This window comes from Triticum urartu, chromosome 4, assembly GCF_003073215.2.
Source record: "Triticum urartu cultivar G1812 chromosome 4, Tu2.1, whole genome shotgun sequence".
NCBI lineage: Eukaryota > Viridiplantae > Streptophyta > Magnoliopsida > Poales > Poaceae > Triticum > Triticum urartu.
Window position 1 is genome coordinate 8802545 of NC_053025.1, and position 18593 is coordinate 8821137.

Here is an 18593-nt window from a genome sequence, read left to right on the forward strand (position 1 = left end):
CTACCAACACTAAAAACAACTAAAAATAGATCCCCCGTCGCCTGCCCCTCGCCTGTCTGAGCACGGCGAAAGCCCTACCAACGCTAAAAGAAACACCTAAAAACAAAGCCCTCCCGCTCGCCGCCTCGCCTTTCTACGCAGGACAGAAGCCCTACCAAAACTAAAAGAAACAACTAAAAACAGAGCCCTAGCGTTGGCCGGATGGTTTTTCTGAGCAGGACATAAGCCCTACAAACACTAAAGGAAACACCTAAAGACAGAGTCCTCTCCAATAGATCCCCAGCCGCCCGCCCCTCGTCTTTCTAAGCAGAACACAAGCCCTACTAAAACTAAAAGAAACATCAAAAACTGCGCCGTCCCGCTCGTCGCCTCTTCTTTATAAGCAGGACACATGCCCTACCAACACCAAAATAAACACCTAAAAAAGAGCCCTCCGGCTCGCCGCTTTGTCTATCTGAGCAGGATACATGCCCTACCAAAACTAAAAGAAACACCTAATAGCAGAGCGCTTCCGCTCGTTGCCTTGTCTTTCTGAGAAAGATACAAATCCTACCAAAAGTAAAAGAAATACCTAAAAACAGAGCCTACCTCTTGCCGGCTCGTCTTTCTAAGCAGAGCACAAGTCCTACTAAAACTAAAAGCATAGCCCTCCCGCTGGTAAGGATAGGGATCTACCACGCCTTTATTGCCCATAAGGCCACATGAGACGAGGCAGCCCGACAGCTGCACGGCGAGAGGCAACGGAAACCTTAGGTTGGGTGGAACGAAGGTGTATGAGTCTCCCTGTGCATTGGGAGTGAAGAGGTACGATTCATAGATGTGTCTCCAACTCAATTTGCGTCCCATTTCCCCTCTTTATTTTTTTTGCATGCCGTTTTGCGATCAGGATGCATTTTGATTTATAATCAGCGGAAGACGGTACCGTTAAAATTAACTAGCAAATGAGGTCTAGGATCTTGAACAAGCGATAGAAAGCAACAAGAGAAAACAATCAATTTCAAACGTAAACCTTGAAAAGGCCATTCGTCATTTAATTTTAGAAAATTCTTGGTCAATCCAGCATTAACATTTCCGGATTTCCCCCCTTTGGACATAATAAGTATTCTATAGTTGGCGGTGTCATCACAAGAAAAAAGAAAAGGTATGCTACGCGCTGGAGACCAATATGATGCTGTAGAAAAAAAATGTTAAACCCTGATCACAAGTCTTTATCTTGAGCGGACACAAGTGGTCCGCGACTGTTGCCTTTTTCCATGAATAAAAGAAGTCTAAATTAGTCTAGACATCATCATAACCCTAATAAATAGCATTGAGCCACTAGGCAATTAGTGTTAAACAGCAGGAGTACCATGTAGCACTGTACTCTAAATAGTACTGTGGGAGTGTTTTCTTTAGACTATCGTAGCTTAGCAAATTTCACAAATCTTGTTTAGCGGAATATGGTCGTGCGGGCCGTGCCACGGCCGTGTGGCTCAACCAAAGGACCCTCATGCATGGAACCTCTTTTGCTTCTTGCTTCTTGATCTCAACACCGTAATAATTTCTAAAATAAAGCTCCACTTTTCTCTCGAAAAATAGGTGGCAAACAAACTGGTCCTCCTTATAACAACAATGGATCAGTCGATCAGTAGGACCGACCTTTGCAATAGTTTAATGGGCAATTTTTTAGGGTTCATTTTTTGTTACAGTTTGTCTAATTCACATCTAGATGTTTTTTAAAAACGTCACATCTAACCTTCCACAAATATATAATGGAGCAACAAGAAACAAAAAAAAACTAGGACAAAAAAAATGGACCACAAACAAAATGAAAATCAGCTTCGATGTGATATAACTATAAGCTTAGATGTGTCCTAGACAGACCCTTTTTGTTAAGCAATCCCGAGGTTGATACCTTGGAGCACGGGCCCACCGAATCCCCACACGAGCCCGTGCTTCGACTCCACTCCCACTTGCGTCCGCCCGATCTTCTTGTATGTTTACGCCACCACGCGGGGTAGTACTACCAAAGATAATCCTCACACCCAGTCTTGATTCTTGATTGAAGAGGGAGGAGGGTAATAATTAGAGAGAGGCCATGAATGGTGAGCAGTGGCGTAGGCTGGTCCATCCCCATCGGCCCGTCCGTCCCTCTCACGCAGGCTCACTCATCACACACGCACCGGGAGGGAGCCCATCAATGCCCGCTAGCCCGCATTGAATGCACATCTTGTCCTCATGCCTTCCCTTTCCAACACCCCAATTAATGGCGCCCATACGTGCCTCCAAAACCCCCCCTGTTTCCCCCTCCCATTTATCCCCTCCCTCCCCCCTCCCTCCCTCCCAACCTCCATTGCCGCTCCCCCCTCCTCCTCCTCCTCCTCGTCTCTGACGGACCACGCACCTTGATCGATCGGCCCGCCTCTTCTTCCTCTCTGGAGCTGGAGGTGGCGCGCTGGATGGTCGCTGAGGCGGTGGGCTTCATGATGCCCCGCGCGGCGGACGGCGGCACCATGGCGCCGGAGCTCGTCACCCGGGACTTCCTCGGCGGCTGCCAGGCGCCCGCCCCCGCCGCCGACGACCCCAGGCACGACGCCGCCGCCCTGCAGGTACGCGCCGCTCCACGGCCCATGCTCTGTTTCCTCTCACTCTCTGTTCGCGTGTTCGCTTTCGCTTCGTCTTCTTCTTCTTCTTCCGTGCTCAATTGCGATTAGAGTAAGACTTTTCAATTTGTTCGGTCAATGGGCCGATTAGTCTCCTTTTAATCGTGCGCGCCGAATTACTAGTTGTTTTGTCGGCAAATTTGACCGCCCATTTGTGGGCTTGGTCATACAAGACGGTGAGGTAAACTTTGGGCCTGAGGTTATGCAATTCCCATGTGCAGGAGCCTTCTCCAACTTTTGGTCTTTCTTTTGTGTGGGAGGGCTATGGATGAATAGATCAAATAGACTTGCATTAGTTTTGTACTGGTAGTAGTAATATCTTGAGTATTTATTATTGTACCAGTACTGTACTGTATTTACAGGAGAGTACTAGTAGCAATTGTTCCCTGGGTGGAGTAGATTATTCGCAGTTAATTTGTCTGCCATGTTTCACCGGCAAGTTTAATTATTCTGAGTGATCTTACCCAATAATGCAGTAGCCTCACTTAAGACTTCATTCACGACATGGCCATTGAAATCTCAACCATGCAAATAGGAGCGGTACCTTCTACAATAACAGCTACTGGTATTGATCTTCGAATACTTACTGCGGTGATTTCTTTGCGTGCGTGCAGCCCGGCAAGCCACCGCTGCAGAAGCACCTCAGCCCGCCGCCGTCGGCCAGGGGGGACCTCAACCTCTTCCCCGCCGCCGGCGCCGCCATGGCGCCGTTGCCGACGATGGCGCCGGCGGCGGACTGCGCCGCCACCACCACGTACCACAGCGTGTGCACGATCGAGAAGGTCAAGACCGCGCTGGAGCGGTTCGAGCGCGGCAAGCAGGGGCACCACCACCACCACCACCACCAGCAGCAGCACAGCGGCGCGGGCGCGACCGCGGGCGCCTCCCCGTCCTCCTCCTCGGTCACCACCTCCTCCGTCAAGCGCCGCGGCGACGTTGCCGTGGAGCAGGGCGACGGCTGCGACTCCCCGTCCGCCAGCGCCGGCGGCGGGGGCATGGTGGCCGCCGCCTGCCCGCGCTGCTTCCTCTACGTGCTCATCGCCCGGAGCGACCCCCGCTGCCCGCGCTGCGAGTCGCACGTGCCGCCGCCCCCGGCACCGGCCCCCAAGAAGAAGCCAAGGATCGACCTCAACGTCGGCTTCCTCGGCACCTAGCCGGGCTAGCAGCTACTCCAACCATGTAGCCAAGCCAAGCCAAGAAGAAGTAGGTCCTCCGTCAAGATGGTTGTCGTCCGTCCTCGTCCTCGGCGCGTTAGGTAGGCAGCAGGCAGGCCTCCGGCGCCCGGATTGGCCACGACGACGCCATTGTTTTTCTGATGCCACCGACGGATTCCGGTAGGGAGGTGGAGGTGCTCCGATCAAGATTTTTTGCTTGTCCATTTCCGAGTATGGCCGGCCGTCCCCGATGATTCTGTCATGTCAGATCAATCAAACACTCGATAGAACATGAATGAATGAAACTACTATTCCTGCTGGTAGAACCGAACTCCATCCATAATTGCTCAAAGCGTCTGCCTGCGTGCCAATTGTTCGATCGTCCGTTGCTTCTTCCATGTGCGTGCAGCTTCAGTTATTGCCGCCAGCGGTGCTCATCTCGGCATCCCATTCATTCATGGCGGACGACGCGACCAGTTCGCTCTTAATTAGGGGGTGTCACGGGCTTCCTCGCCTCCTTTTTAATGCCGGGGACGACGACGACGATGATGATGACGGGGAGTTTGACGTCGCAGCTGCTGTAGCAGCCTTGATGAATGAGCAGCAGTGCAGTGCGGTTTGTGATCTTGTGCTAGCCCGGCATGAATGAATGCCGGTTAATGGCCGATGTGATGGTTGTCCGTGCCCGGTTGTCTTCTGGTAGGGGATGACAGGGAAGGCCAAGCTGCTGAGCCTGTCTGAGGTTTTAATGGGTCGCAGAGGCCGCAGGTTACATGTCATGCAGGGGTGGCTCTTGCAGTTCGACAGCGTATCCATGTACTCTGTGGGCCGTACCCCCGTCCGTGCCTACCATTTAACGGCCATGAATGATGTCTGCTCCCAAATCTAAAATGTACTCTACCATCGTCGAATCAGTTGTAGTGCTGGTCACGTATACATAGGTCAGGATAGGTAGCTTAGGAAAACATTTCCTCCGTCCGGAATTACTCGTCGCATAAATAATTGTATCTATACGTATTTTTAACCCACATGCTCTACCAACTTGAAAAATTCAAATTTAAACATTCCAACGATGTGGAGGTGCTGTGATGGATATCGTGGGGTTTCGTCTTGTGCTGGGCCCGCTATATATCGCCTTTAGCGAGCTGGACCCAGCTTCGGCGCCGTGGTGGGCTGGCCCATCACCAAGTTAGAACAGTCAAAGCAAGGGAGCGCTTGCTTACTGCAAGCGTTCTTTTTCGGCGAGCAAGCGCTGGCTTGTTTCAACATTAGCTTTTTTCGTTCATTTATGTTTCAAAAATCTATAGCTGACCACGAGCACATCATCTCCCAGATGAAAAGTTATTTCGAATATTAGCAAAAAATTTAGTTTTTTTGTATATTAAGGATGAACAAGTTTTCTATTTTCGTGCAAAATATTATGACAATTTGAGATTGGGGGAGCTCTGGGCAGAAAAAAGAATTGCACTATCATCAAAGCAAATGTACATTACTACCTTTGTGTCAAAATCTAAGACATTTTCTAGAGACGGAGGTAGTATTAGGCAACACTTTTGCTAAGTCTCAGTCGATTAAGACTTCGTTATGTCTCAGTTGATATTATATAACTTTGATCTTGTGTGGAGATTCATACAAAAAAATTTAAGCTTTTTTCTCTTACATACCATATCACTTGACTGAGACTTGGTAAGACGTAGCCACACCCATTAGGTAGATATACATGGATCTCGGGATAGGTAGGTTATTTAAGGAGCCAGTGCGATTTTGAGTTGATGTTTGGGCCACGTAGGGTTTCAACTGGTGTAGTACGGTTTGTAAGCGGCACGTGGGCCTTGTATGCTAGGGCTATGTCTTCCCGTACGAAGTCACTAATTGAGGAGTACTCATTGCAAATATCACTCCCACCTTCCTAGGGTGCGACAAGTCGCGCGCTGTATGTGCGCCACTTGTCGCAACCTGGGAGTTTTCCTTTTTTTGTATATCTGTTTATTCGAAACATTTTATCTCTTAAACCGTGCGTCTAAATCTAGAACCATTTTCATCGTTGGATTCCTTATGCTGAGATCTTCAAAACTAGATTCCATGTTGATAGGTTTTGACGAACTTTTTTTCACGAAAAAATCGGACGGAAAAACCGAACCAAGAGCATGAGTTTCTTCCCTTTCCGAAAGACGCATGCCTGTGCTTCTCGCGAAATCACAACCGAGCCTCTCGCGGAAGCAAAACCGTGCCTCTCGTAGAAGGAAAAAAAAGAAGAGAAAGCGTGTTTTTTTCCGTTTCTGAGGAGGCACGGCCGTGCCTCTCGCGAAAGCACCACCATGCCTTTCGCGGAAGCGAAACTGTGCCTCTCGTGAAATCAAAAAACAAAAAATGCGTTTTCTTCCGTTTTCGAGAGGCACGGCTGTGCCTCTCGCGAAAGCACAACCGTGCCTCTCGGAGAAGCAAAACCGTTCCTCTCACAGAAGGAAAAAACATAAAACACATTTTTTTCCGTTTTCGAGAGGCACGTCTATGACTTTCGCGGAAGGAAAAAAAACAGAAAACCCGTTTTTTCCGTTTCCGAGAGGCACGGGCATAACTCTCGGGAAAGCAAAATCGAGAAAACACGTTTTTTCATGATTTTTTTTCAAAAGCTAAGAAAGACCGGCGGAAAACCAAAACATTGAAAATACCCGTTTAAAAAGAAGAAAACACGTGCGGAAAAATAAAATAAAAATTCGGTGAGAGCGTTTAGAATGCAACATGTGACGGGCGGCTAAGAGCGCGCTGATTGTTCTGAGGCTTCCGAAGAAACGCTCATCAACTAGTTGCTCCCCTTCCCGTATCCATTCCTATTAGGAATTGCCTACGGGTGATGAGAAGCGCTCCGGCCCATCAACTCTGCTGCATTCGTTGGTTGTTCTTTCCCTCCGGGGAGCTCCACTGGGTCGCTTTGCTGTGTTTTCTAAGGTTTTCTCTTGGTGTTTTCTCATAATATTTTCGGATTTTTGGTTTTCACTGTTTCTTTTTATAATTTTGTTTCTCTTTTTGTTATACTTTTGTTTCTCTAGTTTTCTTTTACTTTTATTTTTGTTTCTTTATCGGGTATTTTTTACTGATTTTCCTTGCGTATTTTCTTCACTTTTGTGCAAATGATTTTTCTAAATGTGACAAACACATTTTGAACCCCGTGAATCTTTTTTAAATGTAAAGTACATTTTCTTGAATTAGATGAACATATTTTTTTACACCGTATAAACAATTGGTAAATGACATGTCCATTTTTTTTCATACGTGCGACATTTTGGAAATGTCATAAACAACTTTTGTACAAATGATTAACATTTTTCATACACAACACAAAGATTTTTCACGCTGAACATATTTCAAATGCAAGGTAAATAATTTTTAAAATAATATAAAGTACTTTTGTAATATATATCTCTACTTTTATAAAAAATCGAGTTGATGATGATGGTGTGCCTGCCATCTTGTAATATAGATCGTCCGATCTACATCTGACGGATAGAAAGCAAATTATGACAATTTTACAGAAAAGCCCGCACCTCTCTTCACATTTACAGATAAGGCCTTGCCTCGTTCATCTTATCTCCCACAACCTCATTGCTAAGCAATTAAAAAAGGAGGTCTCTGGAACAACCTGCCAAGTGGCCGCTGTCGGCGCCGTCCATCCCCATGCCTCCGCCCAGTCCGACCACCAGTCACCACCACGCCCCACTCCTCCTTATCTTATCTCTCATCTTTCTCGAGATATCATTTTTTTGATGAAATTCTCGAGATACCATTTTTCCGATAAAATTCTTGAGATATCATTAGTTTTTACACATGGGATTACTCTTGTATGGGTCAATCACAACATGTGTTTTATAAAGAAATGCATCTTGATGTTCCGTGCAATGCACGGGCATCTTGCTAGTATATATATATAATATCGCAGAATATGTATTAAAAAGTGTAGAAGATACAGAATAGAAAATGAAAAAACACGTGTGACATCGTCACAACATCGGCATAACTTGACACGTGGTTACCGGGCGAGGTCAGCTATTTTCTCGGAACAGATGGGACATGGCTGTTTCTCATAAAATAAAATAAAAAGGGGGATATAGCCGCACCCGGCCTTGTAGGCATAATATTGTTTTCTTTCAAAAGATAAGGCAAAGGGCCTCTTTATTTTTTGGGCTTTCCAGGTTCAGCATTTTGGAGGAAAAGAGGAGAAAATCTATCCTTCTATATTTTATTTATCTAGATCAACGTAAGATTAAACAACCGTTGTGCTACAACAAGCACTTCATCACATACTCATTCCATTTCTAAATATAAGGTTTTTTAGATATTTGAATACGGACTACATACAAATGTATATAGACGCATTTTAGATTGTAGAATCAATCATTTTGCTCCATATGTAGTATATATATTGAAATCTCTAAAAATATTTATATTTAGAAACGGAAGGAGTAAATGCCTTATTAAAAGATGTTTTTATTGACAAGACAGCTTACAAGTGCTCCCACCATACAGTATGTGTGGTAAGCAACTTCTTAATGGAAGCTTAGTTATGATGATATAGGCCGTTAGATCTACTTTACAAAATTTATGATGATTGTTAGGTTGGGAACATGTGCTTTGCATGCCATTTTGCAGCAACAAGGCACGCATGACTTGTGAACGAGCACATAATGCCAGTTGGCCAATTCAACGGAGGTCTCTATCGACAGGAACATAACCAGACCATATGGTTTTCCAACATCGGCCGTCTCAGATTGTGTGGATGCACAAGAAACGCACGTGTGTTATCAGTCATTAATTCATGTATCGAGACTTTCATGTCTATTTCTTCTTGCGACCATAGAGTTAAGAGTTTGAGGAGTGTGTAGAATTGTAGATGCGGTAGCCACTAGGTCACCGGTGTGGACTGAGACAGGCCGATTCTTGTCGGACCAAGACGTCAATACAAGAGCCAGGTAACTTCATGGCTTGTACCTAGTTCAATTGTTTATACTTTATTAAGCAATTTTTCTTACCTTGGCTTGCATTTTAGATAGCTTCTGGAAGGTTGCCTAGTTTTAGAGAAAAACGGCGGCTTGGACCTGATTTCAACCGGTCGCAAGTGCACCGTTGGATCTGCCCACCCCTCCCCCACCAAAAATAATAATAATCCAGAAAGCTTCGTTTAGAACTCAACACACATTCAAAGCTCCGCCTTCATCATGCGCGCGAGCGGTGACCCTGCCGGTCGACGAGGGGCCTCTAGCACCGTCCTCGCCTCGCCTCCGACGACCGCAACTCAGGTCGCAACTCTTACAAAAAAAACGGCTACAGGTCCCACACCACGAAATGCAGCTCCACAGGATTGCAGCTTCACCACCATCCCCCGCTTGTAGCTCGACTCACCGTCGATACTGGCCGGCCGTTCACCATCGTCACCTTCCCATATTCTAGCACCCGATCCACCTTTCCAGCACCATGCAACAAAGGTTCCAGCTTTTGCACTCTTCAATTGCAGTAAAAAAAAAGAAAAAACCTGGATTAACCGCGGGTTGCAGCAAAAAACAAAGAAAAACATTAAAAAAACCAAAGTTCCAGCAATCGTCGCGGCTGGTTGCAACATCCCGCCGTATCGGTGACATTAATTCCAACACCCATGGTCGCCCGTTCCCAGCATCTCTGTGTGCTGGCTCCAGCACGTACCATCACCAGTTCGAGCTTTTCTACGTGCTTGTTCCAGCACCACGCAGCGACACTTCCCGCGTATCCACACATCGGTTCCATCACCGCTCGAAGCGGGTTCCAACATCTCCTCACGCTGGCTCCAGCATTGCTAGAAGCCGGTTCCAGTAAACGGCACCGTGATTGCAGCACTTCGGCGATCTGGTTCCAGCACCTTGTGTAGCCGGTTCCAGCAAAACGGAGATGTGGTCGCAACATCATCGTTCACTGGTTCCAGCCCGCCGTCACCTACCCCTCATGCACATCATCGTAGCGCACCCCCGGCTGCGGGTGGCCATGTAGAGGAGCGCACGCAGCTGGCAGCAGCCATGGCGACGAGCATGTCCCTGCTATGCACTCCTCCCTGCACCGGCAACTCACGTGTCCCGACCGACAGGTGAGCCGGCATGGCAACGAGCACGCCCCGGCTTCCTTCTTATCTACTCGATCTCCATTCCATCCGGCGGGGAAGAAAGCAAAATGGAATGGGGATCGCGTAGATAAGAAAGAAGACCGGGTGACGGGCGACGCGTGGCCCCCACAGCCATGCATTTTGGTCGTGCTTGGGATGACCTGGCTAAACTCTGGCGGTTCGATCGCGACGGGATCCAACGATGCCTGCTCAGCCGGCCAATCGGCTGCAAACGTTTTTCATAAATATATGTAGACATTTTCATCTACACTGTATATATGCACTTCTATCCATATAAGAATTGACCAATCAAAGAACGGACTACATCAATGAAGGAAAAAAAAAGAGGACGGACTACACATGTATTATATGCACCTATATTCATCCACAATGTGTATACAAAGCTCCACCATATGTGTTCCCGCTTGGTGTGACTGCCTAGGCATTGGCCTAGCCGGCTCTCCGCAGCGCGCAATCCAGGACCCGCCGGAAATGCGCCGCATCGCATGGTACCCGAAGCACGCCCGGCTGGCCGTACCCGTACCGTTGCGCCGTCATGTCAAGCAGCTCCGCGATGCAGGGAACAGCGAGGAGCCTCACGGGCACCACCACGCGCTGGCCGCAGCTGGTGACCATCGGGACGTGCCCCCTCGGGACCTTCTCGCCGTGACCCGGCGCTGATGGCTCGCTGCCACTCTTCTTCCTCGATGCCATGGAGATGACACGCCTCGAGCTGTTCGTTTGGTTTCTTTCTTTTTCTTGGTTGGTGCTGCGGTGAGACGACAAGGATGCTGAGATCCTCGTATTTATATGCAAGCACCGTAGGGTCCTCACGCGCGCGCGGTCAACGTACACAACTATGTTGCTTGGCTCATATGGGCATATGGCCCAGTTGGAGACTAGACTTTGTACCACGGAGACTTTGAGAGTACCTGGATTCTTCAGGGTGAACCAGCCGGAGTTCCATTGCATTGGGCGGCTTCTTTTGACAGTTTGGGATCTATCTCTTGGGTCACCGAGTGTTAAAGAGAAGAAGCATGGATTGTCAAAAACTTGTACCGCGTGTGCCAGCTAACAAGACATTGCTATGAAATTCCATGGATTCCTCTATTTATTTATGAACTCTTGACAACTAGCTAGTATCCCACTTACAGAATTCTTCCTAAAATTATACTCCCTCCGTCCCATAATACAACAGTGTTTTTGACACGAACATTAGTGTAAAAAACCCTTTTATATTATGGGAGGGAGGGAGGGAGTAGCTTTTAGTTGCGACATTGTTATAACTTTTATCCCATTGTATTATTTCCCCAAATGAAAAGTTGGTTCCATTTTTTCGCATGGTAGCTGGGGTTGAAGAACTCGTATGTGTGGTTAGTTGCACCACGCTGCTCATGCACTAGACTGGGTATCCTGAGCGAATATTGGCTAGAGTTTTATCCGTCAAATCAGCTAGGATTTCAGTCATACAGATTTAGAAAGTTTCAGGGTTTAATGTGGGCAATTTCATAGTTGTCCAGCGTTAAAGTTAGACCAAGCACCATGACTTGGAGTTTAGGATAGACTTCTTTTCTATATTTATAGGTATTGTTCTTTTACATCTCTTTGGCTTGGACTGGCGTAAACGCAACTTGACAAGTCTTCTTCGCATGTACACCCAGCTTTAGAACCTCAAATGCGGTGCATAAAGCTATCCATAAAGCAATATCTATCAGTATTCTGATATTTGAGGAAAAGATTGATAAGAGAATGACTGGTTGGATTGGGAATTTACTTTCCATTGGAGACATGGCCACTTTTAATTTGACCAATGTCTGTCTTAGCAGCATTCCATTATTTATGCTTTCCTTTTTGCAAACTCCTAAAGGTTCCCTGAAAAGGATGAACTCCGGTAGAGCTAGGATGGTTTGGCAAGACAGTCAAAATAAAAAAGAAATATCACGTGATCAATTGGCCTTCTGTTGGTTTACCTAAAGAATGTGGTGGTCGTGGGGTTCAGATCTTCAGACTATGAATCAATGCTTGCTTTTCAAGTGGCTTTGGAAACTACTCCCTCTGCCCCATAATGTAAGATGTCTTTTGACACTACAGTAGTGTCAAAAAACGTCTTATATTATGAGACAGAGGGAGCAGAAAACATGAAAGGTGTGTGGCAGAACCTGTCAACAAAAATAAAACGCACATTCTCAGACCTTCTCAAGTATGGGTGCAGAATCTGGTGGATCCCACTTCTGGCAAGGTTTGATGAAAGTCAATAGTATCTTTAGAGATTTGCCAAGAGAGTACTTGGTGATGGAAAAAAAAACTCTGTTTTGGGAAGACATTTGGATAGATGATACTCCTCTTGCTGTCAGATTCCCCAGATTATATACGGCGTGCTTCTCTAAGAAAGTTACTGTCATCATGGTGAAATCTGAAGGTTGGGATTGTCTGCAATTCATAAGAACTTTGAGGGGTGAAACTTATTTGAAGAATTAAAAGCTTTGGTGGATGATGTTCTTCTATCTGATGATCCTGACAGGGTGGCTTGGAGAATTGGTAGCCAGATACACTTTCAATATTGTCAAATACGCTCTTATATTATGAAACGGAGGGAGTACCAACTGTTTGAGATCTATATTTACAGCTTAAGGCCGGACCCGTGTATGGTTTAGTCAGGCCGCCTCAAGATGTGGCGCTCCACACATGTATATGTACCCCATGCATGTCTATAGACTATATACGTATATATCCACCTACATACATCCATCTACACTGTCGACGGTGCACATATATATACATGCAGCTCCACACATGATCTCTTCACGTGTCGGCTCTGTGCAGCGCGCCGTCGACGACCCGGCGGAATTGCCCGGCGTCGCATGGGATCCGCAGCACACCTGGCTGGCCGTAGCCGTACTGCTGCGCCGCCATGTCAAGCTGCTCCGCGATGCACGGGTCCCCAAGCAGCCTCACCGGCACCACCACTCGGGCACCGCAGCCGGTGACCATCGGGACGTGCCCTCTCGGGACCTTGTGCCGCTCGTCGAAGTGGCATGGCGACGCTGACGACTCGCCGCCGTTCTTCTTTCCCCGTGCCATGGCGATCAGTAAGAAATTAAGAAGAGACCAGATACTGCTTGATCGCCTCGGGCTTGAGGACTTGGGTTTCTTCGGTGGCGCTACGGGGAGATGAAGATGCCTAGCTACTCCAGTAGTACGTTTATATATGGGGATTGGGGAGCAAGACGGGGGCCATGCATGCATGCATCCAGTAGTGGCAGGAAGGAGTGCCTATGTTCGTAGAATCGAGGTTAACGTCGTGGCCATGGATCCTTTGGGGTGGATCATGGATGGGAGTTTAGCACTTGCATGGCGTCGGCTTCTTTTGACCCGTAGAGGGATCGGTGGTATCTTTGTCGTCTCCAGTCTTGGGCCACTGATTCTTACTGCAAGGGGTGCGGGCTAGGTTCATTGCATGGTTGAACAAGTCACGCCTCACAGTTTACCCGAAAAAAGAGTTTGCTGCCTATTTGCCTAATTTGTAAAAAATTTCTGGTAAAATCTAGGAATTTGTTCCCACGGTGTATTTTGCAAATTTTGTGTGAAAATAAATGCATATAAGAGGAGTTCGGAATTAACAGTTGCTAAATCTTAAGCAAAAAAAAAATAGAAATGGAGAGGGGGGCATGTGGATGATTTCCCCACCTGAATATTCCACGCAAAGTGGCAAAATGCCACGAGAGTGGTCAGTTTATAAGAAAAACCAGATAACAATAATAAATAAACCTTATTTATGAGGAAAATCAAGCCGAAAACCATACAAGTGATAGCCCGAGGGCTAAACTTCTTGCCGAAGCAAGAAACACCCAAAATACAATGACCAAGTAGTACATAATGACAATCTATAACAAAGAAGTGGTTTATGTTGGGGACAAAACTACATCATTCCTTCATAGCTGTAACGCCCAATATAGGACCATCACTCACAACAAGATTCGATATCTAAGCCTTGTGTGTGTATACCTTGCACAACCAACCAAGACTATATGAAGTGAACTAACTTGCATTCAAAGAAAAGATGTTCAATTGTTCCACGTCAGTTGTATCTAAATTGACTGAATTTGCAAAAAAAAGGAGAGGAAAAAATTAAAAAGAAGGCAAAAGAATTGTCTCGTCGATTAATTAAGAAGAAGGGAATTGCCCAATTAATAAAAAACCGGGAGAACACCAATACAAATAAACCACATGCGGACTACTCATAAAGCCCGAAACCCCATGACTGCATGGTCAACCCTACAAGCATTCCAAACACGCAACAATTACAAGCCATTAAACTACTACATTGCAAAGGCACTCCTAATGAGAACACCACGAATGAATACATCGAACACCACCAAATGCACGATGATAAGCTAAACCATGAGGACAACCCAAGAGACCAAGGAACATATCCATTAAGCAGTCACATACGCCTTTCCTCATCATCTACAGAACCAATCTGGACATCAGGCGACACAGACACAACTGACATGGACACAAATTGCGGACGCCTTCCGAATGGTGCCACCCTTCTTGCTTTTGTCCCGCTTTGGTTTTTATCCGCTTGGTTTCACCTTCACGAGGCAATCACCTGTCTTGTCAGGCATAAGCTGATCAGCCGCCCATTTGTCACGGAATTCGTAGAACTCACTGAAGTCACATACGACATAACCAACTTGTCGTAGAATTCATCATCTTCGCCTGCTTACCGCGTGTGCTGCCTAGCATCCAGGGCGAGTCCATCGGCGATCTCGTGGATCCAATCCCGCAGGCCATGCCCGAGCTTCGGGAGCTACATCCGAGCCTTGCTTCGCCTTTGTCTGTGGAGCATTTAGAGGTGGAGGTGGACTCATTGACGAACTTGTGTGAAGGACGTGTTTCACCTATGTTATGTGAGCAACTAGAGGTGCATGAGCTCGCCGTGGCGGTGGTTCCCGTGGTCGATGATGTTGTGTCGATGATTCCTCTAGTTGAGGATGTCCATGCGGCTGGTGTGTTGGTGCCTGCTCCTAGGAGCCTCATGATTGAGAGCTGCTTGTATCCATTAGATAGAAGAGTAAAACGTTAATGTCACCGATACAACGCTAAAGATGAAACCACACGAAAACAAAATCACAAACTAAGCAACGATGAACAACAAGTCAACAAGCAACTAGCGCCATTCAGAAACGAATACTACTACCTAAACAAGCTGAGTTTTTACCACATGGCACAGTTTCAAAAATCAGGGAGCAGTATAAAACTAGTATAAATTTGGATGGATGGATCGTGGCGCCGCGTAGCATCAAAACTGGAAGGTACTACTGGTATCAGATCAGCTTGCCCACCCACCGCACGGATACGGAAAGACAGCGCGCGCGTGAGCAGTAGTATGGTTTTGCACAGGTGGCGTGAGCAATTCAAATTTGGCACAAATTTGTAACATCCCTCGTATATTCATGTCTAAAAGAGTTGATCAATCAAAGAACAGATTGTATATCCAATTATATTTCCTCTACACTGTCGACCCTGCTCCCTGCTACGAGAACGCTGGGCGCCTAGTCGGCTCTGTGCAGCGCGCTGTCGACGACTCGGCGGACAAGTGTCCGGCGTCGCATGGGATCCGCAGCACGCCCGGCTGGCCGTACCCGTACTGCTGCGCCGCCATGTCAAGCAGCTCCGCGATGCATGGATCCCCGAGCAGGTTCGGTGCATGGTTGAACAAGTCACTCCTCCGGGCTTTTTTTTAACACGGTACAAACTCATATGATTGTATACATGCACATACACTTAATCCTATAAACACCCCTAGAAAGATTGAATCCTATAAACACATGCATGCACACCTATATATGAGCACCTTCGAGATACTGAACCGGTACAACATCTTGATTTCACCAAAAGAAGCCTAACCACTTGAGTTGCACCCAGTTCTTCGCCTCACAATTTGTTGGATGTTTGCTCTGTTCGTAGCTCTTTCTTAAGCGAAACTGTAGGAATTTGTTCCTAGTATATATTCTTTTTGCAAATTCTCTGTAAAAAAATGCATATAAGAGGTGTTCCGAATTAACAAGCAGCTATTGTAATAAACCATAAAAAAGGGTTTCATTTTTGAGAAATCACTATGGAGGATAGATTTTCAAACCATGATATTTTGGACAATAAAACAAAGCCTATGCCCAAAACCCTGATTCGAGTAATCATTTATTTAGTACCGCTCAAGGAGCGGGAACTGCCATTCTAACTCTTCTTGGGGGATTGCATCCAGTGTGAGCCCTCTCAATGTTTTGCTTCTTAGCTGCCCGTTTTGACAATCTGGACGTTTCTGATCGTCGGATCTGATGTCTACAGCCATCTCCCCAGCATCTGTTAAGTACTGGCTTAGCTGTCCTAATGGGCTGCTGCTCTAGAGGCCAAAGCAAGAAAACACCCAAAATGCAAAGAACACGAGGTACATAATGATAGCCTGTAATGGAGAAGAAGTCATTCTTGTTGGGGCAAAAACTACATCAACACCCTACAGAGGACCTCCATTCACACCAAGATTTAATTGCTAAGCCTCGTTTCTATAGCCCGCACAACCAATTATCATACATGCACAGAAGATTCCAATGTTTGTAGAGTTAGATCTTACCTGAAAGATAACTATATGGAGTGAATGAACCTGCATTCAAAAAAAAGTTGTTTATTTGTTTTATATTTATGGCAAAACCAACACTTTTCACTCATGTGCCTGTTATGCTTCACGAGATTATTCCTCATTATGGTCACCCCTTTGCGAGGGTATCACAAGAAAAAAATTAAATCTAGAGATAATTTCATCTTCCAAAATTTATTATAGCAACATCACAATCACGATGAACAAGAGCCTGGCACATCAAGTTTACCGAGAATTTCACTCTATTCTAAATTCAAACATTGTGACAACTAAATGGAATCTAATCATTCTAGTACAGCGTTCCACGCTACCGGTCAATGATCTACTATCCACTCAGAAATCACATTTGGCAGCAATGAGATACATAATTATGCAACCGTGATGTGTTTATATCACATAATATGAAGAGAAAAAAATTGACATCGGGCACGCTGGGAGGCATTCTCCAACTAAGTCGCTCTTCGTTTTAACATTGAGCCATCTTCGGTAGGAAAGGTTTGAAAACAAAAGAAAATTTGCTTCACCATCACCGACCTGGTCTAAAAGTGTGAATTCATGTGTTTCCATTGAACATGAGTGATGTCATTGGATCCCACATATTTAATATGTCATTGATTTTGTATGCTTGTTTCTTAGTAGGAAGTTTGACAACTATTTAATTAAGGACACAATGTTTTTGGTTATTTAGATTTTGGATCTCTAAGCTATCTTGCTCTTTTGGATGACAAATGACACAACTAGACATTATTAATTTTCACCATCACTTTGCCATTGTAAAAACATTTTCTTAGAGGTGTCATGGTGGCAAAAAGCAGAAAGATAGACACTTGTAACTGGGGCCGAATATTTGTCAGTGGACTGATCCCCCCCCCCCCCCCCCCCCCCCCCCCCCCCCCGCCCTCTCTCTCTTTTTTGGCTCCAATCACTTTTTTGTACCATCTGATCATGATCCATCGCCCGAGAGCCTTTCTTCCTCCTCTCACCCCAACAAACCAGCTCTGGCATCGTCGGTCGAACCTTAGGGCCCAACCACCTGCGGCCGGCGATGCTACCTCTCATGCCTTGCTGCCTCCTTTGGTGGTACATCGGCAGTCCTAGTCCCACTAAACCTACCCTTCTATCGATACGCCCCCCCCCCCTCCCCTCCCCCCTGGCGACGCCGTGACCGGCCATGGCGTCCTCATCTCTTGCAGGACCTAGAATTGACTGGCGCTTCAAAAGAATTCAGGCGCCCAAAGAATAGGAAACATGTCTAACTAATGATCTGGGTTGTGATTTCAGTGTCTTGTTAGACACAAATTGAAATGGAAAACTAACTATATTGGAGTAGTTCTTGTGCAGTGCAGGTGGAGTGAGCACTTTAAATTTCACACAAATTTGTCACGTTCCTGGTGCGTTCATGTACAAAAGAACTGATCAATCAAAGAACAGACTTCGTATATCCAACTATACTCTTCTACAGTGGCGCTGCTGCATATGTATTCACAGTTTCACACATGCTCTAATGACGCCGGGCGCCTATTCGGCCCTGTGCAGCGCGCCGTCGACGATCCGGCGGAAATGCCCGGCGTCGCACGGGATCCGCAGCACTCCCGGCTGGCCGTACCCGTACTGCTGCGCCGCCATGTCTAGGAGCTCAGCGATGCGAGGGTCCCGGAGCAGCCTGACCGGCACCACCACGCGCGCGCCGCAGCCGGTGACCATCGGGACGTGCCCTCTAGGGACCTTCTCCTGCTCGTCGTCGCGACACGGCGAGGCGCCGGGCGAAGACGACTCGCCGCCGTTCTTCTTCCTCCATGCCATGGCGATGAATAAGAATATGTCAGATCGGTCGATCGCCTCGAGCTTGGAGACCTGGAGCTGCGGCGAGCGCTGTAGTTTCTTGGGTGATGATGAGGGCGAGCCAGCACATTTATACGGCCGGGAAGTAGAACGTGTGCTTCATCATACGTAGGTGGTCAAAGTCATGGCGTGGATAGTCTCGTGGCCATGGCTGACCTCGACGATCCTTCGGG

The 18593-nt window shown here is 46.7% G+C and overlaps 3 protein-coding genes across 3 annotated transcripts; 1 reads left to right on the plus strand and 2 right to left on the minus strand.

Moving 5' to 3' along the window:
- The first annotated feature begins 2296 nt into the window (after window positions 1-2296).
- Window positions 2297-4119, plus strand: LOC125550213. The gene is made up of 2 exons (XM_048713157.1): window positions 2297-2588; window positions 3257-4119. The coding sequence occupies exons 1-2, from the start codon at window positions 2439-2441 to the stop codon at window positions 3794-3796; spliced, it is 690 nt and encodes a 229-aa protein (XP_048569114.1). The 5' UTR covers window positions 2297-2438; the 3' UTR covers window positions 3797-4119.
- An 8603-nt stretch (window positions 4120-12722) lies between these two features.
- LOC125554499 (auxin-responsive protein SAUR71-like) lies at window positions 12723-13001 on the minus strand. The gene has a single exon (XM_048718040.1). It carries the CDS (start codon window positions 12999-13001, stop codon window positions 12723-12725), a length of 279 nt encoding a protein of 92 aa, XP_048573997.1.
- Window positions 13002-17877: 4876 nt separating this feature from the next.
- Window positions 17878-18480, minus strand: LOC125553376 (auxin-responsive protein SAUR71-like). The gene has a single exon (XM_048717167.1). The coding sequence runs from the start codon at window positions 18379-18381 to the stop codon at window positions 18097-18099; it is 285 nt and encodes a 94-aa protein (XP_048573124.1). The 5' UTR covers window positions 18382-18480; the 3' UTR covers window positions 17878-18096.
- Between the last annotated feature and the right edge of the window lie 113 nt (window positions 18481-18593).

Coding starts and splice junctions, on each gene's coding strand:
- LOC125550213 (XM_048713157.1), top strand. CDS start 2,439: ATGGTCGCTGAGGCGGTGGGCTTCATGATGCCCCGCGCGGCGGACGGC. Junction 2,589..3,256: donor ACGACGCCGCCGCCCTGCAG/GTACGCGCCGCT, acceptor GCGTGCGTGCAG/CCCGGCAAGCCACCGCTGCA.
- LOC125554499 (XM_048718040.1), bottom strand. CDS start 13,001: ATGGCACGGGGAAAGAAGAACGGCGGCGAGTCGTCAGCGTCGCCATGC.
- LOC125553376 (XM_048717167.1), bottom strand. CDS start 18,381: ATGGCATGGAGGAAGAAGAACGGCGGCGAGTCGTCTTCGCCCGGCGCC.